The sequence below is a fragment of the Urocampus carinirostris genome, chromosome 16 (assembly GCF_059441175.1).
Source record: "Urocampus carinirostris isolate Australia breed hairy pipefish chromosome 16, RoL_Ucar_1.0, whole genome shotgun sequence".
NCBI classification, from domain to species: Eukaryota; Metazoa; Chordata; class Actinopteri; order Syngnathiformes; family Syngnathidae; genus Urocampus; species Urocampus carinirostris.
In genome coordinates this window covers 7,097,483-7,123,833 of record NC_142364.1, presented here as the reverse complement: position 1 = coordinate 7,123,833, position 26,351 = coordinate 7,097,483, and the positions used below count along the sequence as shown (strand labels likewise).

Below are 26,351 nucleotides of genomic sequence, written 5' to 3'. Positions count from 1 at the left end.
TGAGAGTGAAAGAATATTTTTATTCTTCATATAAACAACTATCAAATTCAAAAAGAAACAAAACGATATTAAAACACAAAAAGAAAGAGTTTTGAAGTCAAACTGACATCAAATATTTCTTGTCACACAAGGGAGAGTCCAAAAGATGATGAAAAAAAGGTGCCATTGTTAAGTTTTTGAAGGTGATGGACCCATGCGGGGGAAGCAGAGGTACAAAGTAACAAACAGGGGTTCACCAAAACAACAAAAAGTCCAAACTAAACCAAACCTGACAAAGTCCAAACCAGAAAGAAAGAGCAAAACCGAAAACGGACAATGCAAGGTATAAAGTAAAAAACTAACAAGTGGCACTAAACCACTAAGAAAATGTCCCAAACAAGAAACAAAAAACAGACCTGGATGGGAGTAGAATGAAAGACAGCCCAAAAGAAAAATTCCAGGGGGTGCAGCAACGGGACAAATGAAGCTCTTTGTCCCCGGAGCGGCCGAGGGGCTTACCTCAGGGTCTGGTGTGCCTCCTACCCCCAGGGGGCGCTGATTCCGTTTAGAACTGAGTAGAGTGTCCAATATGCAAACACCTGTCCCTAATTGTCCTCACCTCTTTATAAGGACATTTCGAACAGTACACGTGATCAGGTCATTTTCATTCCAATGCCACACCAGGTCTGTATTTTTTTTGTTTCTGGTTTCTTCCTTGGATTTTTTTTGTAGTTTTGTACCTACATGTTAGTTTGTTACTTTATTCCTGTGAATTTTCTACCCTGGTCGTCCTGGATGGGGGATTGCCACTTGTGAGGCCCCTTCTCAAGGCTTCTTTTTTCCTCACGCTGGGGTTTTGGGTTTTTCCTTGCCCGCATGTTGGTTTAAGATCAGGTAATGGTGTAATTGTAATCCTGTGCAGTATTTTGAGACATTTTTGTGATTAAGGGCTATATAAATAAATTTGACTTGACTTGACTTTTCCATTTCCGGTTTTGGCCTTTTGTTGTTTTGTTTGGACATTTCGTTCATTTGTGAACCCTTGTTCGTTTGTCACTTTGTACCTCATTTTGTTATTAAATACCGTCTTAATCATAATATACTATTAAAAAAACGAAAGATATGGCAACAGGGGCGTGGCTTTGCAATGGATTCAAATTTATTTGACGGGGAGGAAGTAATATGTAAAAATGGGAGAGTTGTCATCTGAATACTTGGACATATGTTGTGGAGTACCACAGGGTTCTATCCTGGGTCCCAAGTTATTTCATTTATATATTAACGATATTTTTAATGTTTCAAAACTATTAAAAATAGTAATATTTGCAGACGACACTCACATTTTCTAGTCAAATGATAACTATATTGATTTGGTAACCTGCATTAATCGTGAATTGATTAACCTAAAAGTATGGATGGATATAAATAAATTATCTTTAAATTTAAATAAAAGTAATATTCTTTGGTAATCGTAAGACAAATCAAGATTTAGAAGTAAAAATAGATGGTGCTGCAATAAGTTTTTAGGGGTCATAATAGAAAATAAATTGAGCTGGAAAACACACATCAGACACATACAAACTAAAGTATCCTCTTTTTGAACGTATTATGTAACACGATTTTGTTGTTGAGTTCTTGTTTTTGTTCTGTTTTTATTTTGATGTTCGAAGAAAGTTTTTCATTCATTCATCTTTTTGAGCACCCTTGCCTCTAGTTCCTGCTTCCCCCACATGGGTCCATCACCCCCAAAACCTAAAGACAATGTTTTTAAAAGCTTTTTTTTTTATGTCACATTTTAAGCCGAATGGAGTTGTTAGCATGAAGTTTTCTACGGTTAACCAAGACGAGACGACGGGATATTCTGTTTTTTGCTGTGAGTGATTAAAAAAAGGAACAAATTCCTCATTTTTTTACTTCATACGCGATTTTTGCACTCTAAAACCGTTTAAATGGGATGTATTTTTCAGTTTCCAACTGTTTTTAGAGGGACTACAAAAACAGGGACCTCAAGAGTCCTTCCCCTCTGCGGTAATCGAGGGCCGTTTGGCAGTCCCGTACAGTGCGTAAGAAGGAATGGTGGACGGGGGCAAACGGGGGAGGGTGCAGGTTGTGCCCGGCACTCTCTCAGGGGGGCGGTATCCCGGGGAGGAAGATCTGGTTTTAGGTCCTCGAGCCAGGGTGGATGTGGACGAACTGGACAAGGGTGACGTCCTGGGGCCGTAACCCAGGAGCCCCGTGCTCATCAGGAATTCCCGAGACCCGTAAGCCGGCGGGGTGGCCCCCCGGGCGCCCTGCGACCGGCCGGGGTCGAGGGGCAAGCTCCTCCTGCAGGGGATATCGTAGACCCCTGCGTCGGGTCCGAACAGGGCTTGGGATCGGCCTTGCAGGCGGAACATCCGTCCCCCGTCCTCCGTCTCGCGTCGGTCCTGAATTGCCGTGATGAGGCCGTCCAAGCGGGACGTCTGAGGACTCACGTCCCGGAGACTGTCTCGAAGGGTTTTGGCAGTAAGATCCCTGGACAGGAGGCCGGGCTCCCGTTGGAGGAACCCCACGAAGGAGGGGGAGGGGTCTCTGGACGAGAGCCCCTGCAGAGAAGGCGAGAGGTCTCTGGGCTGAGGGGAATGCCGGGCCACGCCTACAAAGACGGGGCTGTAAGCGCGGGGGGCCACTTCCGGCCCCCCGGTAATAAAATAACCCGCTATGGGGGGGCCCCCACAAGTGGTGATGAGACTACTGTAGGAGCTGCTGCCATTGCGGTCAGACATGGCGCTCACTTGGCGGACCCCTGGTTTGAAGCCCAGTGAACGGGAACTAAGGGTCATGGAGCCGGAGAGGGCGCCGGTCTGCAGGGGGGGCATGGGTGGGGGCAACAACCCCCTGGAGGGGCTTCCGTTGGTCTCCGGGCGGTGGTTTGGACTCTTGCTGTCTGCTGGTGGATCGCTGGTCTTCAGTAACTGAGAATCGAGGACAGAATAAGACGTTTAGATAGGACTCCGTTCAGGACTACAACGTCAGGTTGGGCTTCTCTCTCGCTGACTTATATACAGTGGAACCTCGCTAGTTCGCGGTTCTACTTTTGCGGGTTTAGAGCTTTGCGGGTCTAAAAAATATACCTTACCTTCTCAATAAAAGCATGTATTGACGCCATTGAGCGCGAGCTTATGTCAACTGAGGACACGGTGTGGACACTCTTATTGTGAAGGGGAGGGGGAGGCCCTGACACAATGCTTAGTCATGGTGAGTTACCGCTTCGCTCACCCCCCCCTCCTTCAACTCCTCCCACCTCACCCCCTTCTTATGTGGCGCTCAGTTTATCGAGGAGGAAATCAGCGACGCGACGTAAGTACCGTATTTTCCGCACTATAGGGCGCACCGGGTAATAGGGCGCACCCCCAAAAAATAGTTTTGGGTCCTATATCTTCCATAGATAAGGCGCACCGGATTATAAGGCGCTACAATGGGAACGTGGACAAAACAGTCAGATGATTCAGTCCAACTGATTACCCCCTTAACATTCCCAAAGCTTGCAAAGAAGCAAATACGTGTCTCAGACATATACGGAAACAGTGTCTGTACGATGTCAATTAAATGCGTCATTTCAAATATCTTTCGGAAGGTTAAAGTCTTGGAATTCAAGAAATGCCAACCATTCCTTAGTTTCTATTTTCTTTTTCGCTCGCAACTTTACTGTGCATATGACAATAAACACTTGGAATTGAGTTGAATTCACTCCACTCATCACAGCAACATCGAGATCGTTCTAAAACAAGATACCGGGAAAATATAAAGCCGCATAGCTCACCTAAGTTCTCACGTTTAATAATGATACGCAATCGTGGTCTTCTTACAACCGTGAGTGAAGTAAATCCAGGAGAGTCAAATATTTGCAAATACAGACTAATAAAACATGTTTCTTTATGGTGTACTTTAGCAAGCTTGCTAAGCTTGCTACGCCATTGCTAAACTCGGCCAATTGCAGGGTTTGTTTTGGCCATCTAGCCAATCCGAGGCTCCGAATAACTTCAGCCAATAGCGATCGATTTAACGGATGATTGACACATCTTTTTCGGCCAATTGCAGGGTTTGTTTTGGCCCTCTAGCCAATCCAAGGCTCCGAATAACTTCAGCCAATAGCGATCGATTCAACGGATGATTGACACATTGGTTAGCCAATGAAACGCCGGTATATAAATCCCAGCATACACCGCGGACTACTCCACGTTCGGGGGAAAATCGAGGCGGCTGTTGTGTAAGTTGCGAGAGATTTGGTGTAAAAGCCGTTCGATGCCGCTAGCTAAAGTATGTTGTTATTGTCAGAAGGTAGTCCTATTCCGTGTAAATTGATGATGTAAGACATGGCTACACTTGCGGGTCATGTTTTGGTCCATTCAGTTCAGTGTAAGGAGTTCTGGATGAGTCACTCAATAACTCCTTGCCATCATGCCAGCGATCACTTCGGTTTAATGGCGGAGGGGTATACTGTATACCTGTATACGTTTTTTTTAAGCATTTTTGAAGGGGCGCCGCTACTTCGCGGATTTTCAGGTTTTGCGGGTGGTCTCGGTCCCCATTAACCGCGATAACCGAGGGATTACTGTATATATATATATCCATCCATCCATCCCTTATCTGCACTGCTTATCCTCAGTAGGGTCGTGGGGGTGCTGGAGCCCATCCCAGCTATCTTCAGGCAGTGGGCAGGGGACACCCTGAACTGCTTGCAGGCCAGTCCCAGGGCACATATTGACAGACAATTTGCTCACTCATTCGCACCTAGGGACAATTTGAACCGGCCAATTAACATGACATGCATGTTTTTGGAATGTGGGAGGACACCCAGGCAAGCACGGGGAGAACATGCAAACTCCACACAGGAAGTTCGATCTCATGACCTCAAAACTGTGCCGCACACGCGCTAACCACTGTGCCGCTGTGCTCCCATTTATATGTTATTAACCAAATAATTATTATTGACTACTGCGCAGACAAATGTCTTGATCGCGGCTCAATGTGTGCTTTTCTGTAGTCGACGTTTCCCCGCTGATTTTGCCAAAATTGCGATCTCACTCCATAGGGACAGTGCATGTCACTAATTAGATGACGAAGCATTTGGCTTCCGAAGGGAGTCATAGTACCCTTGCTTCATTTAACTTTTTCACTTTGACATTCAGAGCACTTGGCAGAATTTGCGATGATTTGTTGTAATTAAACAGTTGGATTCTCCTGGTCTGCACCAGTTCTTAGGTACCCTGAACTGCTTGCCAGCCAGTCGCAGGGCACACAGGGACAGACAACTCGCTCGCTCATTCACACCTAGGTAGATTTCGGTTAGGCCAATCAACCTGACATGCATGTTTTTGGAATGTGGGAGGAAACCAGAGTGCCCGGAGGAATCCCACGCAAGCACGGGGAGAACATGCAAACTCCACACAGGGGGTTCGATCTCATGACCTCAGAACTGTGCCGCACACTCGCTAACCACTGCGCCGCCGTGCTGCCCTACATATATATATATATATATATATATATATATACATAAAATTCGAAAAATCTATTCTGAAATAGTGTGCAGATACTAAAAAACACAATTTCTATGAGGCATGACGAGCAATTATTGTTTTTCTTTGTCTCTCTGCCTCTCCCTCTCTCTCTTAAAGTACTGCGCTGGATTCTTAAAGATATACTGCTGCTGTGGTTTATGGCCACATTTTTAACCCGGTGAAATGACGGACAGCCTGGTTGTGAGTAAAATGTCAATCATTACGTTCGGGTCAGGTTGGGCTTCTCTCTCGCTGACATTTAGGTTAGAATCTCCTTTGCGAGCCGGTGATACAATACTGTATTTCAGTAGGACTTTTTAATGTCCGACAATATTCTGGCGGTACGGCCCGATAATAACATCAACAATTTGGTACTGTGACTAAAAATAGTGTGATGATGAACTAATGCCTTCTAGAGCAAATAAGCCTGGCACAAACATGACTTTCCAATACCTTTTTTTCCCCCATGTTAACAAAACAATTACAGTTGCCCAGTTCCAATAACTCAGAACTTTGGAATGAATGTAACGACGGCGTCCCCTTTTGGACAGTTCCCGAACGTACCGATTCACCATGTATCATAATGAAATCTGAAAGTTTTGAATGTAATTAATACATTAAAGGCTATGTATTGATAAAATAAGGATTTTACCGTACGTAATTATAATGATTGGCAGGACATTCTCAAGTACAGAACATTACGCAAATTTCTCACTTTTTGGCTTTCTAAACAAGTTTAGCCATTTCAAACACCGTCATCTGATACTGGTGGGATCAGATATCTAAGACCACGCTCAAAGCGTTGTGGTCTGGTCGAGCGTCCCTGGGTCCATATAAAAAGAGTAGCTGATCGATAGCCTCGCTCTTTTTTGGCAGTGCGGCCTTAAGATCAACACGTGGGCAATACGTTGCGACCATCCGGAGCAAGAGACCAAATCTCTCCGGATTAAACTCCATGTTTGCTGGTTCTTGGGAATTATCAGGTTTTTTCTGGACAAGGGAATCTCCCCAAATCGACTAGCATCATAGCTGGAAACTTTCTTTTTGTGCTCGTAACTTGCAGTCTTTCAGCGTTTGAAAACTCCAAAATTCACCCCCCCTCTTTTTTCTATCATTGATTCTCTGTGTTAATAAATTGTGTGTCCAATTTCAATCAGCCTGGTTAATGATTGATTCTATTTTTGGGGGATTATTAATTAATATCAGAAATCAAAGAACTCAAAGTAATAACGTTTTTTTTTTTTTTATCAGTGTAGGGATTTCTAGCATCTTTCAGAAAAATAAAAGGTTTTTGGTGGAGTACAAGCAACACCTAGAGGAAAATTTGTTAATTTATTGCAGTATGGAATAATTTGTTTCAATCCTAACGATTTTCAAAATTAAAGCTAGAAACATCCCTACAGCCTTTTCATGCGTCATCTTTATCCCTAGTGGTCCAGTGGATAGTATCCACGCTGTAATTTGGGTTCGATAATCCAATGTTATGAAATTGTATGCATTTTCCTTTTTTTGTAAAACCCTAGCCATTACAGTAGTTTTAATTTAATGCACCTTATTGTCTGGTGCCCCCTATAGGTGACAAAAAAGAATCATTAATTATTATTTTCTTGGGGTGTGCCCCACAGTACAGAAAATGTGGTTAATGTCTGTTTACTGTCTTGTTTAGCTTAGATTTTGTAACCAAAAACAGGATTTAAATCACCTCTCCTCCTCCCGAGTCCTCAAAGATAAAATGTGGTTTTCTTCGGGCTGGGTCCTGCAAACGATCTTACTTCTGCTCCCAAACATCCTCGGGTGAAAAGAATAAGAAAGGGATAGAAAAGCACCTGCTCCGGAGGGATGGGCGACGATCCTCGGGATATGGCCTCCAGGACGGGTCGCAGCTGGGGCACGGTGGGTATGGAGACGGGGATAATGGATTTTGTGTGATGGCCCATTTCTAGGAAAGTAAAGAAATACATCATTACAGTTGGCTTACCTATTATCTAAAAACTTGTCACAGTATTTTGCAAAACAATTTCGCCCGACAGATTTATTTGGCATGTCATTCACTTTTGACCACTAGGATGAACTTCAATATGAAAGAAAGAAAGAAAGAAAGAAAGAAAGAGAGAAAGAAAGAAAGAGAGAAAGAGAGAAAGAAAGAAAGAGAGAAAGAAAGAAAGAAAGAAAGAAAGAAAGAAAGACAGAAAGAAAGTAGGAAAGACAGAATGACATAAAAAAGAAAGAAAGAAAGAAAGACAAAAAGACAGAAAGAAAGACAGAAAAACGGAAAGACAGAAAGAAAGAAAGAGAGAAAGAAAGAAAGAGAAAAACGGGACAACAAGAAATATAGAACAAGGGAGAGTGAGAAATAGAGAGCGTGAGAACAAGAGATAGAACAAGAGAAAACAAAAGAGAAAAAGCAAGAGCAGGATAAACAAAAAGCGATAAAAAAACAGAGTGAAAATGAGAGAGTGAAAAAGAGTGAGTGAAAAAAGAGAGAGAAAAGGATGGAGAAAAACAAAGACACTGAGAGAAAGGGAGAAAGTAAGAGAGAAAAAAGAGACTGAGTGAGAAAGAGAGAGAAAAAACCGAGAGAGAGAGAGAAAGAGAAATAGAAACAGATAGATAGAAAAAAGAGGGAGAAAAAGAGAGAGAAATAAAGAGAGAAAACAAAATAAGAGATTGAGGAAGAGAGAAGAGAAAGAGAGACCGAGATTTAGAGAGAGAAAAGAGATAGAAAGTAATACAGCCCCAGTGGCTTTGCGCAAACCCCAGTTGTTTTTTATCTTGTGCTTCTCTGGGTCTCCTTACGTTCTACGGCCGCCAGGTGACTCTTGAGCAGCCCGTGTTCCGGTTTGGGAGGCAGCGGAGGGGGAGCGTCGCGCCTTTCGGGTGCTTTGCCGTTGCCGTCCATTTCGGCCGAGCGGCGCCCGCCCGGTTCCGGTCTCAGGAAGGGAGTCTGGATGTGGATCACAGACTTCTTGGGGGGCCTGGACGAATATCTGGGGAGGGGGGCATTGTAATAATGATTAGAGAATTCTTGGGGGTGGGCTCTGGCACTTTTAGCATGTAGCCATTAGTTTGACTTGTGTGCATGAAGTCATTAGCATGTATCCGTTAGCATGACTCGTTAGCATCAACTCATTGGCAAAAGTCCTTTAACATGACATGTTAGCATGCTTCAGTCATTAGCACGTAGTCTTTAGCATTTAGCCGCTAGCATCTACTCGTTAGAATGTAGCTGTTAGCAAAAAACTTTAGTATATAGCCAAATTACATAATTCGTCAGCATCTAATCATTAGCATGCAGCTGTTAGCATGACTCCTAATCATGTAGCCTCTAGCATGACTCGTCAGCATTCAACTTGTTGGCATTTAGCCGTTAGCATGTAGTCGTTAGCATGTAGTCATCAGCATGTAGCCTTTAGCATCCCATTGTTAGTATGCAGTCGTTAGCATTACTCATTAACATGTAGCCTCCAGCATGACCCGTTGTAGTTCAACTTGTTAGCATGTAGCCATTTGAATGAGCCGTGAGCGATTAGTCGTTAGCATGTAGTTATTAGCATGAAGCCTTTAGCATCCACTCGTTATTATCGACACATAAGCAAGCAGCTGTTAGCATGTAGCCCTTAGTGTGATTCGTTAGCATCTACTCATTAGCAAAAGTTCATTCGTATTACTTGATAGCATGCAGGTATTTGAATGACTCATTAACATGTAGCCTCTAGCATGACTCGTTAGCATTAAACTTGTTAGCATTTAGCTCGCTAGCATGTGGTCGACACATTAGCATGCAGCCGTGATCATGTAGCCATTGGCGTGATTCGTTAGCATCAACTCATTGGAAAAAGTCCATGAGCATGACATGTTAGCATGCAGCTATTTGCATGACTCGTTAACATGTAACCTTTGACATGACTCGCTAGCATGTAGTTGTTAGCAAGCAGCCGTTAGCATTCACTTGTTAGCATACAGCTGTGATCATGTAGCCATTGGCGTGACTCGTTAGCAAAAGTCCATGAGCATGACATGATAGGATGCAGCTATTTGCACGAGTCATTAACATGTAGCCTCTAGCATGACTCGCTAGCATGTAGTTGTTAGCATGCAGTCATTAGCATTCACTCGTTAGCATACAGCCATGATCATGTAGCCATTGGCGTGACTCGTTAGCAAAAGCCCATGAGCATGACATGTAGCTATATGTCTGACTCATTGACATGTAGCCTCTAGCAAGACTCGATATGTGGTTGTTAGCATCGACATGTTAGCATGCAGCTATTTGCATGACTCCTTAATATGTAACCTATCGCATGACTCGCTAGCATGTAGTTGTTAGCGTGCAGTCATTAGCATTCACTTGTTAGCATACAGCCGTGATCATGTAGCCATTGACGTGACTCGTTAGACTCATTGGCAAAATACCATTAGCATGACTTGTTAGCATGCAGCTGTTTGCATGACTCGTTAACATGTAACCTTTAGCATGACTCACTATCACGTAGTTGTTAGCACGCAGCTGTTAGCATTCACTCGTTAGCATACAGTCATGTTCATGTAGCCAGCATGTGGTTGTTAGCATCGACACATTAGTACGCAGCCGTGAGGATGTAGCCATTGGCGGGATTTGTTAGCATCCACTCATTAGCAAAATACCATTAGCATGACTTGTTAGCATGACGCTATTTGCATGACTCCTTAACGTGTAGCCTCTTGCATGACTCATTAGCATTTAGCCATCAACATGTAGTCTTTAGCATGTAGCAAAGGGCCTTTAGCACAGGGGTGGCCAACCCGGTCCTCAAGAACCGCATGTCCTGCTTGAGTTTTAGCATCCACTCGTTAGCATCAACACCTTAGCATGCAGCTGTGAGCATGAAGCCTTTAGTGCGATTCGTTACCATCTACTCATTAGCATAAGTTCATTAGTATGACTTGATAGCATGCATGTATTTAAATGACTCATTAACATGTAGTCACTAGCATGACTCGTTAGCATGTTGCCATTATCATGACCTGTGAACATTCAGTCATTAGCATGTAGTCTTTAGCATTTAGCCGCTAGCATCTACTCTTTAGAATGTAGCTGTTGGCAAAAGCCTTTAGTATATAGCCAATAACATGACTCGTCAGCATCTATTCATTAGCATGCAGCTGTTAGCATAACTCCTAAACATGTAGCCTTTAGCATGACTCGTGAGCATGTAGTAATTAGCATGTAGCCGTTAGCATCCACTAGTTAGCATCCAGTCGTCACCATGCCTTTTATATACGTTATAGTTCACTCGTAACACCCATGGAAACATCCTTAGATGATACTGATACATAGATGCTGCCTGGGGGGAGTGGTGCAACTGCGCACACCTGCGTTAAAATAATAAGCCCGTAACAGTTATGTGTTGTTGCATTTATAGGTAAATAAAAAATATGATTTCTTGTGTTTTGATATTATAATCCAATGATTTATCCGTAATAATGGCACCAAAATGATAATATTCCGACAAAAAAAGAAGAAGAAGAAACCCTCTTATCATTAGAGTGCCGCTGCCCCCTAGTGTACTGGAGGTGCAATTGCTGTTAAAAAAAAACATACAGAGCCTGGCCCCAGGACGTTTTAAAGGATCCGTCAACTACTAGTATCATAAAAAAATAATAATAATACAAAAGACATGCAAATAGTCCTAAAAATATCATTCAAATTCAAAGGTATCATAAAAAAAGGATAATGGATAAAAGCGTATCACCTGGGAGCGATGGGACTGCATACCAGGGACTCCAGATTGTTGCAACAACCTCGTGAGAATGGATTAACGCCTCCCTGAAATTTTCCGGTCACCTGCAGGAATATCCAAAAAATATCAAAGAGAATTCCAAAATATCAAAGCCATGATCTAAGTCAGGGGTGTCAAACTCAAATATGGTTACGTCACACTTGATTACAAACACGGAACGGATTCTAAAGGTGTTGGGTATTACTAATTACAAACTAATTTGGTGCATAAAGTTTTATTATTATTGATAATCTATATTATTGAAAAATAAATAAAAAATGTGAGGAGCCGTTTGAGGGGCGGGCCAAAAAGAGCCGTTTTTTCTAAATAGAGCTGTCCTCTTGGGTGCGACCAGTAGGGGGGCAGTGACGCTTCACATGACTCATATAGTGAATTTCCCGACAGGGATGAATAACGAATCTCTCTCTCTCTCTACCTACCTACCTACCTACCTACCTACCTACCTACCTACCTACCTACCTACCTAGAGACAGTTTTCTAAATAGAGCTGTCCTCTTGGGTGCGACCAGTAGGGGGCAGTGACGCTTCACATGACTCCCATAGTGAATTTCCCGACAGGGATGAATAATGTATCTCTCTCGCTCTCGCTCTCTCTCTCTCTACCTACCTACCTACCAATCTAGAGACGGTTTTCTAAATAGAGCTGTCCTCTTGGGTGCGACCAGTAGGGGGCGGTGACGCTTCACATGACTCCCATAGTGAATTTCCCTACAGGGATGAATAAGGTATCTCTCTCTCTCCCTCTCTCTCAATCTCTCTCTCTCTCTCTTTCTCTCTCTACCTATCTATCTAGAGCCGGTTTTCTAAATAGAGCTGTCCTCTTGGGTGCGACCAGTAGGGGGCGGTGAAGCTTTTCACATGACTCCCATAGTGAATTTCCCTACAGGGATGAATAAGGTATCTCTCTCTCTCCCTCTCTCTCAATCTCTCTCAATCTCTCTCTCTCTCTTTCTCTCTCTACCTATCTATCTAGAGCCGGTTTTCTAAATAGAGCTGTCCTCTTGGGTGCGACCAGTAGGGGGCGGTGAAGCTTCACATGACTCCCATAGTGAATTTCCCTACAGGGATGAATAAGGTATCTCTCTCTCTCCCCCTCTCTCTCAATCTCTCTCTCTCTCTCTCTTTCTCTCTCTACCTATCTATCTAGAGCCGGTTTTCTAAATAGAGCTGTCCTCTTGGGTGCGACCAGTAGGGGGCGGTGACGTTTCACATGACTCCCAAAGTGAATTTCCCTATGGGGATGAATAAAGTACCTATCTATCTATCTATCTATCTATCTATCTATCTATCTATCTATCTATCTATCTATCTATCTATCTCTCATATTGACAAGCTGGAGTGTTGGCGTCATTTTCACACAATTTAAAAAAAAACATCTTAATTTATTGTGTAGTTGATCGAGTCAGACTGCCGAGAAACATGGCAATAGCAACAATTCCAAGCCTTTTCGAGCATTTTCCTGACCTTGAAGACACAATATTAAAATTCAAACATTTTTTAAGGATTTCAAGCACCCGAACAAACCCTGTAGTCTGGCTCCCGAAAGAATGTTTATGTTTTTGGCCTCTAGTTCTCACTGACTTAAAAAAACTCACTTGTTCATTGGTAGTGCGTCCCCTGGACACCAGGAACAAATGGAAGCCCGTCAATCCCAGCACAGGAAGAAGAAACAAACCCGATATGCCGATCACCACTAAACTGTTTGCAAAGACCTTAAGGAAAACGCGGCCCCTCCCGTGGAAGGAGCGCTCCATTCGAGACCCCCGACAAGGATACGTGACGGTGCAGTGCAGCTTCCAAAGCTGGTCGGCGTGGTGCAGCACGAAGATCAGGCCCAGGCTGAAAACGCAAACCATGTGACCGGTCAGGGACAGGAGGAAGAGGAAGAAGTAGCGGTAGTTGCGTCTCCCGATGCAGTTGTTCACCCACGGGCAATGGTGGTCGAAATCCTGCGTGGGGACAAAGAAGGATAGTCAAAGGGAAACAGATTTTAAAACTTCTCCTTGTGAGGATTCTCATATCCTTACTCGAATTTCCTTCTTATCTGGTACTCTTTTAAACTGGTTTGGTTCCTATCTCACAGACTGGATGCATGTTCCTCCAGAACCCATGAAACGACATGTGGGGTTCCCCAAGGTTCAATTTTAAGCCAGGTACTTTTTATTCCCGGAACAGCCCGAAAAATATGCCCCGAAATATTTAAATCAAGATGCAGAGAAGTCTTGGCGTGAGAGGGAGAGCTTGTTTGATTATCTTCATCAGCGTACAAAATAGAGGTCTCCTTCGTCTTCAGAGACAATTGGCTTTTTATATCCTAAGATGAAATGAAATGATCTGCATTTATATAGCGCTTTTCAAGTCAATGACTTCCCAAAGCGCTTTACAATGTGCTCCACATTTCCTAATAGTGGCCTTGCAGCCATGTAAGGCGCTAACCTGCTTATTGGGGGTATTAGGGGTTCAGTGTCTTACCCAAGGACACTTCGACATGAAACACGGACGAGTCGGGATTCGAACTGGGATCCCTTGATCCCAAGACGATCGCTCTACCTACTGAGCTACTGCTACATCTCGTATTACTTTCGCCCGTCCCCCTTGTGATGACGCACGTGTTTATCTCAAAATTTACGCTACCAGACAGAATGTTTTGTCCTCCAATTTTCCCAATTTCCAAGAACTGTTGGGGTCGGCTTGACCACATGTTCCCCACCAAGAAGAACTTGGCAAAGAAGAATGTTATTCCTTGGCAGCCCAAGGCGATTATCAATAACATTCGCTGACATTTACACTCGGGAGAAACAAGCCGGGAATTTCCCGTTTTAAACTAATGCGTTCTCCTTATGTCAAGCTCGACTCCAATAATCCACAACATTATCAGAGTCAACTTCCATAGTTACGCTGATGACACCAAGCTCGACATTTCCCTGTCCCCTGATGACACAAGTCCTGTAAATCCCCTTTTCAGATATCAAGTCATGGTTCAGGGTGTCCCCTGCCAACTGCCTGAGGATAGCTGGGATGGGCTCTAGCAACTCCGCGACCCTACGGAGGATAAGCAGTGCAGATAATGGATGGATATCAAGTCGTTGGTGGCAGAGAACTTCCTACAGCTCAACCAGAGGTTTTACTCATTGGTCCTGGGCTTTATTGTAAGAGAAATTATGGTCGAAATGTGCCTTTTATATTATATACCCAATATATATACTTTTATACTCTTATATCTTTATACGTTTTATTTCTATAGTGCTCAATAAGTGTGTGGTTTTACGATTTCGCAAACGCCTCCAAGGATAGGAGATTAAGTTCACAGGCAGCAAGGGATGTTCCTCTGATTAAAAAGATAGGACTTGAAAGCCACTATGAGGCCTGCTAGCTGGCTAATCAAGATGACCTTGACCCTCCCTGCTTTTCTTCTCACAGAGATGCATTGTGTTTACAAAGTTTCACTATCCCTATTGCTCATTTATCATACTCGCACGCCATCTAGCGACCAATATTATACACCACATTTAAAAATGTTATTCCTGTCTGAACCAGAATACTCTTACGTGCACGTGGTTTATTCTATCCTCCAATCAGAATCCATCCATCCATCCATCCATCCATTGTCTTCAGCTTATCCAAGGTCGGGTCGCGGGGGCAGCAGCGTTAAAAGGGAAGCCCAGACGTCCCTATCCCCAGCCACCTCCTCCAGCTCATCCAACGGGACCCAGAGGCAATCCCAAGCCAGCCGAGAGACATAGTCTCTCCAACGTGTCCTGGGTCGCCCCCGGGGCCTCCTGCCGGTGGGACATGCCCGGAACACCTCCTGAGGGAGGCGTCCAGGAGGCATCCTTATTAGATGCCCGAGCCACCTCAACTGGCTCCTCTCAACGCGGAGGAGCAGTGGCTCTACACCGAGTCCCTCCCGGATGACTGAGCTTCTCACCTTATCTCTAAGGGAGAACCCAACCACCCTGCGGAGGAAACTCATTTCGGCCACTTGTATCCAGGATCGTGTTCTTTCGGTTATGACCCAAAGTTCATGACCATAGGTGAGGGTAGGAACGTAGATCGACCGGTAGATCGAGAGCAGGTTTTAGATCGGGGGATGGTGTCATAATAGTGTCATCTGTACAGCTTCTTATGATTAAGGGCTTTACAAATAAGCAGGACTTTACTTCTCCCTTTAGCATCACTACAGGTTTTGTATCACCGACTCTGAACTGAACAAAGAGAATTGCTTTATGAGAGGTAATATGCAACCTTTTTTTGCTTTTCTTTTTTTAATAATACTCTCGGAGAAATTGAATTTCCAGTGAGTTCCAAAGAACGTGGAGAAAGGATTAACCTGATTTATGACATCTCTCTTTCTGTCTCTCGCTCTCCCTTCCTCTCACTCGTTATTCGCATGTCATTCACAGTAGGATGTTTTTTATTGCAGTATTAATTGCTCCTCGTGTGCAACAGATTTATCCTACACTTGAAGTGCACCAATAATAATAAGTAAAAAATATCATAAAATAACAAACAGCAGCAAACAATATAAAGTGAGGGGAAGAAATTAACTGAGAACAACTGGTCAAGTAGACATAGCCCACTGTGCTTCAAGTAATTTTTTCATAACAAAAGGAAACATTTCAATAATATAACGTGCATTTAACAGTGCAGTGTAAAATAATTAAATCAAACTCTCACAACCTGAGGCAACTGGTCAAGTAGAAATATGCAACTGCACTTCAAATATTTTGTTCACAACAAAAGTCAACAGTAAAACAATCCCTCTCTGAAGACTGTGACAACAGTCTGTCGCTGAAGCTGCTCTTCTGTTTGGAGATGACTTGTAAAGAAAATTTAAGACCTTTGCAAGGCCTTCGTTTGCGGTTATCTAATTTGAGACTTATTGAAGGGTTTAAGACGGCGCAGGAACGCTGAAAATGCCGAATAAAAGCCCTAAAATAAACGAAGAAGAGGGACTGGACCCACCTCCACACAACGATCGCACACACTGCAGTGGGAGCATCTCGGCGGCCGGTAGAAGTGACAAGAGGCGCACCACTTCATCCTGACTTGGACGCCCCTAACGTCCACGTTCTTGTACAGGGGCGCTCGCAATTCCTCGTCCTTGTCCTCGTCCTCGTCGGCTGCCGGATCACAAAATACAGGGTGGCCAAATTCAAGCACTTTCAAGGACAATTTTCTCCATGTTTCCATAAAGTCGCTATCTTGCTGCTATTTTGAGCTGTTCCTATCCATATACTATGACCTCTTTGTGTCAATGGACTGCTATAAACTGACATGAATTCTGCCATTCTGCTTCGATAATGCAGCTTGGCTCAGCTCACTTGTTTACAAACATGAAAAGGGCTCTATCGGGTAATAATGGAGTACTGTATGCATTAAAAAGATATATGAGAATTTTTCTTGCGGAAAATACGATTTGGCCCCATAATAGTCTGTAGTCTAAACAGCCCTGAGACTTCCTGTGATTAAGGGTGAAGGATTTTATACATCTGACTATAAAGGATTTCGTACGATCGAATACAAATTACATTTAATGCAAAAGATATTCACTGGCTGGGCTGTGGTGCGAGGTCAGGGCACCCTAGTAAAAAATGTTGTTTACAGGAACGGCGGGAACGGGACGAAGAACTGATAAGATAATCAGCACATCCAGACGCAGAGGGGCCCTGATCATGTAGGAATGCTCTGTGTTGTTTTGAGTATTCCAGACATCGCGACGCTCTTCTACGAGATGGTGAAGCCCAGGAGGGGCTTCCTTGGCATGCCCATGGGAGGAGTCGGCACGCCATTATGCGGGGAGAAGATGGCCAATAGGAGAAAGCTAAAGGACTTGAGAAAAAGGCTTCCTCCGTCACTAATTCGGCCGTTTTCGATGGAGTACTCTTAATTAAATTGTTAAAGAAATTAAATATGCCCCCGTGTGGAAATGTCGGCTTTGCTGTTCATCTTTTCCATCAAGAAACGAGCGCGCATAAATTGTTGGGTGAATGTAGGTTGTGTTTGGTTAATGGAGTCAGATAACTAATTCGAACAATTTGGTGAACGGTGATAATTAATTCCCAACCAGGGTGACACAAATAAACTAGCTTTGACAGCCCCCAAGTAAAGGAGAATAATGAATTCAATGCCTATCACATCAATCTGTAGGAACCCTGTTGAAAACACACCATTAAAATCAATCATTTTTAAGGATTTCAAGCACCCGTACGAACCCCGAAACTGAAACCTTCAAAGTGGGGTTCACGATGTGACAATCGTGATGTAGGTTGTTGACTTACCCAAAGGAAGAACGCCGGCGTCCATGAACGTGGCCATGGTGAAGTTGGCCAAGACGAAAAGGAAAAGGACGGCGCAGCATGGTGGCAGGGCGGGGCAGATGGTCGCTGCAAGCCACGGGCACCTAAAAAATTCCAAGAGGAAGCCGTCAGATCGTTATGCGAACTGTTGCCACCAGCTCAGTAAGCCTTTACGTCCGACTTTGTTCCCCCTGCTTTTCTCCGCCTGATCTTCGTTGCCAACCTCTTTCCGGACCTGACTTTGCCCCGTTCTACCTGCCTGTTACCTGATCTGTTTCGCCCCGTTACCTGCCAGCCTCCTGTTGCCGACCTTGTTTCCGAACTTGACACCGCCTTTGCGCTCCAGTCCCGGCCAGCAACTTGTCATTCCCGCCTATCTACGATCCGAAAACTGAGAAAACGAGCGCTATTGAGTCCTGTGTCCGTTTCTGGTCTGTGACAGGTAATCTAACTCGGTACGTTTCCCGCTGTTGCAACACCGTCCCCGTTACTGATGGTCGAATGCGGCGCGTTACTTTGAGTAAAGCGGGTTTCTGCTCTCCTCCGAGTTGTTTACATCACCTCTTTTGGGATTATGTCACTATTCCAAATAGACTACCATCTAGTTAGATAGCGATTACTGTCATGATATGATTCACCTGTGCCCGCTCATTTGGCGCCAACCGCCGTGGGTTCTGATTGGCTCCCTGTCACCATTTGAACCCAGTCCTGTCAGTCCCCTGTTGTCAGTCCGTCTGCGAACCTCAGTGTATACTAGGCACGCCTTTTTTGACCCTGACTCCCTCCTGTCATGTTTTTGCTCCCGTCTGTCTCCAGCTACGACCCGTTTTGATCAAGACCACGTCTGCTCTCCCGTCCCGGCTTACGACCTCTTTTTGTCCCCGACTACGTCTACTCTCCGGTTCTGGCTTCCGACTCGTTTCTGACACCTGACCCCGACCACGCCTTGCTCTCCCAGTCCCCCTATGCTGTCTCAGTCCGATGCAGAAATTGTATTTCATGCGCTTGTTACCTCCCGTCTCGATTACTGTAATGTACTACTCTCCGGCCCCCCAAAGTCCAAAATTAAAAGCCTGCAGCTGGTACAAAATGCTGCAGCGAGGCTTTTAACTAAGGCAAGCAAGTTTAATCACATGACCCTGATTTAAGCTAACTTGCATTGGCTCCCTGTTAGCTTAAGATGTGATTTGAAGGTTAAGGCACCAACTTGCTCCCTCATATTTTTCAGATTTTAATTCCCCACTATGTTCCGGTCCGGAGCCTTTGCTCTGAAAATGCTGGTTTACAAGACATGGGTTCTGACTCGGTCCTGTTTTCCTGTTGGGATTTCCAGTCCAGTATTGTTCCCGTTTATTTTTGTCCTGTTTAATTTCGGGTTCCAGTTTTGTTTCTGTTTGTTTTTGTCCTGTTTGTTATTTTCTCCTGTTTTTGTTCCAGTCTTGTTTCTCCTGTTTATTTTCGATATCCTGATTCGCTATATATCTCGTCTGTCCCGTCCTGTATCGATACCATCCGTCCGGTATCAACTTGGGCAATTCGAATCGATCTCGTCAGCCTCTGACTTCCTGTCTTTCCACGCCAGACCGGCTACCTAACGTGCATGACTCCCCATTTCCCGTAAAACAAAGGCTTGTGTGAGAACGTCACACGATTGGGTCCTGATCCTGTTCTGGTTCTTGACAGTTAACAATATCTGAGTATTATTTGTTTTTGCAACATCCATTGCAACCTGGTCATCCTGAAAGGAGGATGACCTCATGTGTAGTCCCTTCTCAAGATTTCCTCATTTTCCTCATGTTGAAGATTTTGAGTTTTTCCTTGCCCTCATGTAGGTTTTAGATCAGGGGATGGTGTCATAATAGTCTGTGGGCTGTGCAGCCTTTTGAGACTCCCTGTGGTTAAGGGCCAAACAAAAAAACATGACCTGACTTGACTTAATGCGCCGAAAGAAAAGGCGAATGAGGGCTGATTTGCGAAAAATTTGAGCACCCCGACTTATGTTGATCTTGAACAAAACATCTCTTTTAGCCCACTCTTGAAAGTGGTAGCCGGCTACCGACCAATCAAGAGTCGGTTCCTGTCGAGACACTATTTTTCTCTTGTCATTGCTCAAAATGGATTTTTTACAGGGATTCTGTTCAGTTGACTTTAAATTTGTTAAGTATAAAAAAAATGTTTGAATGTAATTTTTTTCTTTGTAAATTTATAACAATTTAATTTTGTCACGGTTGCCATGGCGCCCAATTGGCCCCGCCCGTGTGGCGCCAGCTGCATCTCGTTGACAGATTGGCATCCCTTCTGTTTAAGCGCAGTGCTCTCACTCTTCCTTTGTCAGTCTGTCAACAAACCTCTGCAAGACGTGGGTTCCGACTCGGTTCTGTTTCCTGTCTGGTATTGTTCCCGTTCATTTTGTCCTGTTTAATATCAGTTTCCAGTTTTGTTCCTGCCTATTTTTGTCCTGCTTATGCTCTCCAGTTTTGGATTTCATCTAGTTTGTCCTGTTTGATTTCGATATCCTGTTTCAATATCAATCCTGTCTGTCCCGTCCTGTCCGGTATCGACCCCATCTGTCCGATATCTGCTTCGGCAATTGGTGTCAATCTCAGTGGTCTCTGGCTTCCTGTCTTTCATGCATTTGGGTCCTGATCCTGTTTCGGTTCATGACAAATGTGTGTTTTTTGTGTTTAATTCTGCTTCATTTTCCCCTTTTTTAAATGATTCGTAATAATACATAATAAATGGTAATATATGGATTAAACAATAAAAACAACCTAAAGAGCCATTTGGGAGCTGAAAGAGCCGTCTATTTTTAGTGAGGCGAGCCAAAAATGCCGGTTCTCTGAAAATAGTCGGAAATCTCAACTTAACAACAGACTATTCAAGTTAGATAGAATTCATTATTCTCACTTTATACTGTTTACAGCAGATTGTTATTTTATGATATTGTTTATTTTTGTTTACTTCAATTGTAGGATAAATCTGTTGCCAGTGAGGTGCAATAAATATTACTAAGTTCTATAACACAACTATCTGTTGTCATGATTACCGATGTGAATCACCTGTGCCCGCTCATTTGGCGCCGACCGCTGCGGGCTCTGATTGGCTACCTGTCCCTATTTAAACCCAGTCCTGTCAGTCCCCTGTTGTCAGTCCGTCTGCGAACCTCTGTGTATACAAGGCAAGTTTTTTTCGACCCTGACTCCCATATGTCCTGTTTTTGCTCCCATTTGTCTCCGGCTACGACCTGTTTTGTCCCCGACCACGTCTGCTCTCCCGTCCTGGCTTACGACTTGTTTCCGTCCCCGACCTCACCTTGCCTTCTCAGTCCCGGATACAAACCAGTTTTTCCGTCCCTGACACTGCCATGGCTCGCTACGGAAGATCCACTTCCGTGTTTGGATCACAGTCCAAGTCCGAGAGCAACTTGCCCCCCGTGTCCAGCGAACACCGGATCGTGGGCGCAGCCCTTCCTCTTTCTTTCAATAAAAACTTGGGGTCAACGTTACGCAATTGGATCCTGTTTCCGTTCTGGTTTCTGACCCCTGTCTGTTCTTCTCCATTCAACTGACTCGAATGCTGCTTAGGAAATTTCCAATTCTTTGACGTACGTTTTTAAAGTAATGGAAATAGTTACTTTCCCTGGTAACCACTTACTTTTATTACAGAATGAATCCTGTTTTGTAACCATAAGTTTAAAACCCTTATTTGAAGCTCCTAATCCTAACCCAACAACCCAACCTAAAAACATAGCAAGAATATCAAACATACCCTAGCTCCTGACCCTAGCCCTAACCAGGGTTGGGTAGGGTTACTTTAACTGGATTACTTTCAATTACTTTTGGATGACTTCAATACCAAAGATGCTAATAAAAGACAAAAGAAACTAAATCTGAATAAAATGATGACTCACAACACGTGGTAAGCTTTCTCTCCTGGCTTGGATCTCTTTGATCTCCGGCAAAACTAACATAAAATGCGACAGAAACAAAATGAAAATAAATCCAAACAGCTTGCCGACAACATTTTTGCCGTTCCATGTATTCCGTTACTCCCCAAGCCTGCACAAAATTTAGTCATTTTATTCATATTTAGTTTCTTTCGTCTTTTATTAGCATATTTGGTATTGGAGTAATCCAAAAGTAATTGAAAGTAATCAAATTAAAGTAACCTTACCCAACCCTGTTTGTAACCATAAGTTTAAAACCCTTATTTGAAGCTAGCCCAACAACCCAACCTAAAAACATAGCAAGAATATCAAACATACCCTAGCTCTTAACCCTAGCCCTAACACTTAACATGAGAAATGGGAACAACTTCATGCATTTACTTCCACTTCCCCTAAAATTCATTAAAATTCAAGCATTTCGAAGATTTCCAGGTCCCGTACCAACCCAGAGTGTCCCTCCTGAATAGTCCTCCTTACTCAGGTTAACACAAATCAGGTCCACAACAAAGACTTTAAGGGCGGGGGGGAATAATCTTCATCTGGTTTATTCCCACGGCGGATCCCAAAAGTAATTGTTTACAGTGAAAGATGACCGAGTATTACGGCGTGTTCATCACTGTTCCCACATCAGGGGGATTAGAGCCCGATGGACGGGGGTCCCTCAGGGCAGCGTTAGCGACACCATTTTTTTTTTCACTGGTGATTAATCTGCCGATTATACGCTAATTGCTTAGCGAGCCACGTGTGGTTACGCGTTGGATTAAGAAACTAAAGAAATCGATGCAATGTTAAAAAGATGATATTGGTTGCGGTTTCATCTTGAAAGTGCATGGTGGTTTGGTGATGTCAGTATTTGAGATTAGATGAGGGGGCCGAGTAATCTGGTTGCACAGTAGGAGTACGGAAAACTACCGGAATATTGGGATAATAGAAATACTGTGTTGTTGAGTGAGTGGTTTTCGGTCAAGCGTATTGGTGGGGGAGAGGGTAATGGTGGGTGAGGCGGTGGGGGAGGGGTCCCCATTGCTGGTGCCATGCCAGATGCAAACCCTCTAATCCAAGCCCTCCCCACCGGATTACCAACCATGGATTAAGGGCCCTTTCTGGCTGGCCATTGTGGAATCCTCACAGTGGATAGTCGGTAACGCCTGTGTTGTACGCTACAATACAGTGTAGGGTATATCGTTGCTCATTTAGATAGATATACAGGACGATAGACAGATAGGTAGATAGATAAATAGAACGATAGAACAAAAGATGGAACGATAGATGGAACGATAAAACGATAGGCTGATAGATAGAAGATAGGAAAAACGATAGAACCCGAGGTAGAAAGATAGATAGATAGATAGATAGATAGATAGATAGATAGATAGATAGATAGATAGATAGATAGATAGATAGATAGATAGATAGATAGATAGATAGATAGATAGATAGATAGATAGATAGATAGATAGATAGATAGATAGATAGATAGATAGATAGATAGATAGATAGATAGATAGATAGATACAAAGATTCAAAGATAAATAGATACCATAGTTAGATACCATAGATATAGATAGATAGATCTTTAGTTAGTTAGTTAGATCTAGAATGATAGATACAAAGATAGATACAAAGATAGATAGAGAGAGAGAGCGAGAGAGAGGGATAGATAGATAGATAGATAGATAGATAGATAGATAGATAGATAGATAGATAGATACAAAGATAGATAGAGAGAGAGAGCGAGAGAGAGGGAAAGATAGATAGATACAAAGATAGATAGAGAGAGAGAGTGAGAGAGAGGGAAAGATAGATAGATACAAAGATAGATAGAGAGAGAGAGTGAGAGAGAGAGGGAAAGATAGATAGATAGATAGATAGATAGATAGATAGATAGATAGATAGATAAATACAACAATAGGACGACAGAACTATAATTAGATAGAATGATAGGACAAAAGATAGCACAATAGATGGAACGATAGATAGATAGAACGATAAATAGGACGATTGATAAAACGATAGAATGATAAAATGATAAATAGGACGATAGATAAAATGATAAAATGATGGATAGGACAATAGAACGATAGATAGATAGATAGATAGATAGATAGATAGGGCGATAGAACAATAGATAGCTAGGACGATAGGACAAAAGATAGATGGAACGATAAAACGATAGATAGACAATAGAAAAAAATGATGGGAAAAAACTAACGAACACAAGATAGAATGCTAGATCGATAGAACGCTAGATAGAACAACAGTTAGAACGATAAATAGGACAAAAGATAGAACAACATATAGATAGAACAGTAGAACGAAAGGTAGATATAACGATAGAACAAAAGATAGAACGATAAAACAATAGATAGGCCGATAGATAGGCGTTAGAAAAAAAACGATAGAAAAAAAATATAGAACCTGAGATAGAATGCTAGATCGATAGAATGCTAGATAGAACGCTACAACGCTAGATAGATAGATAGATAGATAGATAGATAGATAGATAGATAGATAGATAGATAGATAGATAGATAGATAGATAGATAGATAGATAGATAGATAGATAGATAGATAGATAGATAGATAGATAGATAGATAGATAGATAGATAGATAGATAGATAGAACGAGCACTAGGACGATAGATAAAATGATAGAACGATAGATAGAACAATAGATAAAACAATAGAACGAAAGATAGAACGATAGATAGATCTGGGACTAGACAGAGTATTCGGACTTTGAAAAAAATGAGCTGGAGAGAAGCAATGCAGTTGAGGACATTTATTCCAAAGTTTCAAAATAAAGTTAAAATCAGAGTACACGCTATTCCAATCAATGGGAAGCATCTCTCCCACCAAGAAAAGCATTGAAATTTGTTTTGGAGAAAAGCGAGGATTATGCAAGCGTTCTACTCAAATGTAAAGCTAGCTAGAAAGATCATTTTGCTAGCTAGCTCTCTGATTGGCAAAACTGTAGCCGGGTACTACTGTAGCTAACTAGATGGATATAGCTCTCAAAGGTTAAATCTTCTTTAACTCTCAGTTAAAGGTAAAGCTTTGAACTCAAACATTAAAGCTAGCAAGACAGCTACTGTAGCTAAATAGCCAGACAGATACTATCACTTGCAAACAAAATAAGCACGCATAGCTATAATAACTTTTTGAATTCGCACTAAAAGCTTGCTTAAGGTTTAAAAGCTAGGTTGACACTAGCTAAATAGATAGTTACTGTTGCTAACTAACTGTCTAGACATGCTGTAACTAGCTGACTAGAAGGTTTCAGCTTCTGTTCGTAACCAGCTAGATACTCAAATCAGAATAGTTTTGTGACTAGTTACTGTACTTAGCAGCCAGATTACATTTTTTTCTTATTCTCACTTAGGCTACGTTAAAACTTTTAACTCAAACGTTAAAGCCGGCTGGAGACCAAAGCTAGCCAGGAAGATACCATAACTTGGAAACTAAACAGAGAGCGTCTGCCGCTAGCTAACGAAGCAGCTATAGCTACTGTAACTAGATACTGCAAGTAAGAACGATACTGTGATTAGCTACTGTTGCTATCCAACTAATTAATGGCAAAATTTAGCTTGGATACGATACTCCTGAAGGATTTTATACAGTTGACTATAAAGGATTTTATACGATTGAATACAAGTTACATTTATTGAGTGTAATGAAGATTTTCACCGAGTGGGCTTTAGTTCAATGACAGGTCACGCCGTTCCGAATGCAGAATATTTTGTCTAGTTCTGTTGATAACAGTACTCTAACGGAGGACGGCAGGCATTGTTTGGAGAAACACTCTTTGTTGTTTTGGTTGGTCCAGACATCGCGGCGCTCTTGCTGGTTTATCAGGTAATTGTGCAATTGTGTCATTGTAATCCTGTGCAGTCCTTTAAAACATTTTTGTGATAAAAGGCTATATAAATAAATGTGACTTGACTTGACTTCTCCGAGATGGTGGAGCCCAGGGGGCTTCGTTGGCGCGCCCATGGGAGGAGCCGGGACACCATCTTGCGGAAAGACGTGGGCCGAGAGGAGAAGCGAGATGACTTGAAGAGAGGATTCCTCAGAGTCTTCAACGACACTACTTCGACTAATTCGGCCGTATTCGATGGAGTGAAAATGTCGGCTTTTCTTGTTCATCTTTTCCATCAGGAAATGAGCGCGCATTGTTGGGTGAACTAGGTTGAGTTTGGTTAATGGAGTCAGATAACTAATTCGATCTATTTGGTGAACGATACATTTTAATATTTAATTCCCAACGCTCCGTAGATATAAAATAATTGTGAGTTGCTGGATAATAACAACAGAAAACAAATAATTTGTATTCCAGCGAGCTTAATCACCATCAAATAGAACAGGGGTGGACAAACATTCTCTCGGGGGACGGACTAGTAGATTAAAGAGAAATGAAAAAGCGAGATAAAGAAATAAGAGAAAGAGGGAGGGAAACGGAGAGAGGGGGGGACAAAGAAAGAGAGAGAGAGGGAGAGAGTGTGAGAAACAAAAAAGATAAAAAGTCGTGAGAGAGGGGTAAAAAGAAAGGGAGCGGAAGGAAGAAATCCAAAGAGAAATAGAAAGACAGAAGGAGAGGAAAGAGAAAAGAAAGCGCGAAGGGTAGGAAAAGAGAAAGAGAAAAGAGAGAAAAGGAAAAAAAAAGAAGTTGGAGCAAAAGAAGTTAAAAAGACACAGAGAGAGAAAGAAACAAAGAGCAACAAAGGAAGAGAAAAAGAGAGACACAGAGAGTGAGAGACAGAGACAGAGTGGAAGAAAAGGGGTGGAAAAGAAAGAGAGAGAAAGAGAA

The 26,351-nt window shown here is 42.8% G+C and overlaps 1 protein-coding gene across 1 annotated transcript in view; it reads right to left on the bottom strand.

The window, feature by feature from the left end:
• The window catches only part of zdhhc8a (zDHHC palmitoyltransferase 8a), a 47,468-nt gene continuing 21,117 nt past the window's right edge, over nucleotides 1-26,351 (bottom strand). Inside the window, exons 3-10 of the mRNA XM_088319874.1 lie at nucleotides 17,581-17,702; nucleotides 16,265-16,422; nucleotides 13,076-13,248; nucleotides 12,895-12,997; nucleotides 11,252-11,343; nucleotides 8,316-8,506; nucleotides 7,346-7,458; nucleotides 1-2,933 (exon numbers count right to left, since the gene is read on the bottom strand). Coding sequence (XP_088176000.1) covers nucleotides 1,986-2,933; nucleotides 7,346-7,458; nucleotides 8,316-8,506; nucleotides 11,252-11,343; nucleotides 12,895-12,997; nucleotides 13,076-13,248; nucleotides 16,265-16,422; nucleotides 17,581-17,702 — 1,900 coding nt within the window. The 3' untranslated portion in view covers nucleotides 1-1,985. The remainder of the gene's footprint in view (nucleotides 2,934-7,345; nucleotides 7,459-8,315; nucleotides 8,507-11,251; nucleotides 11,344-12,894; nucleotides 12,998-13,075; nucleotides 13,249-16,264; nucleotides 16,423-17,580; nucleotides 17,703-26,351) is intronic.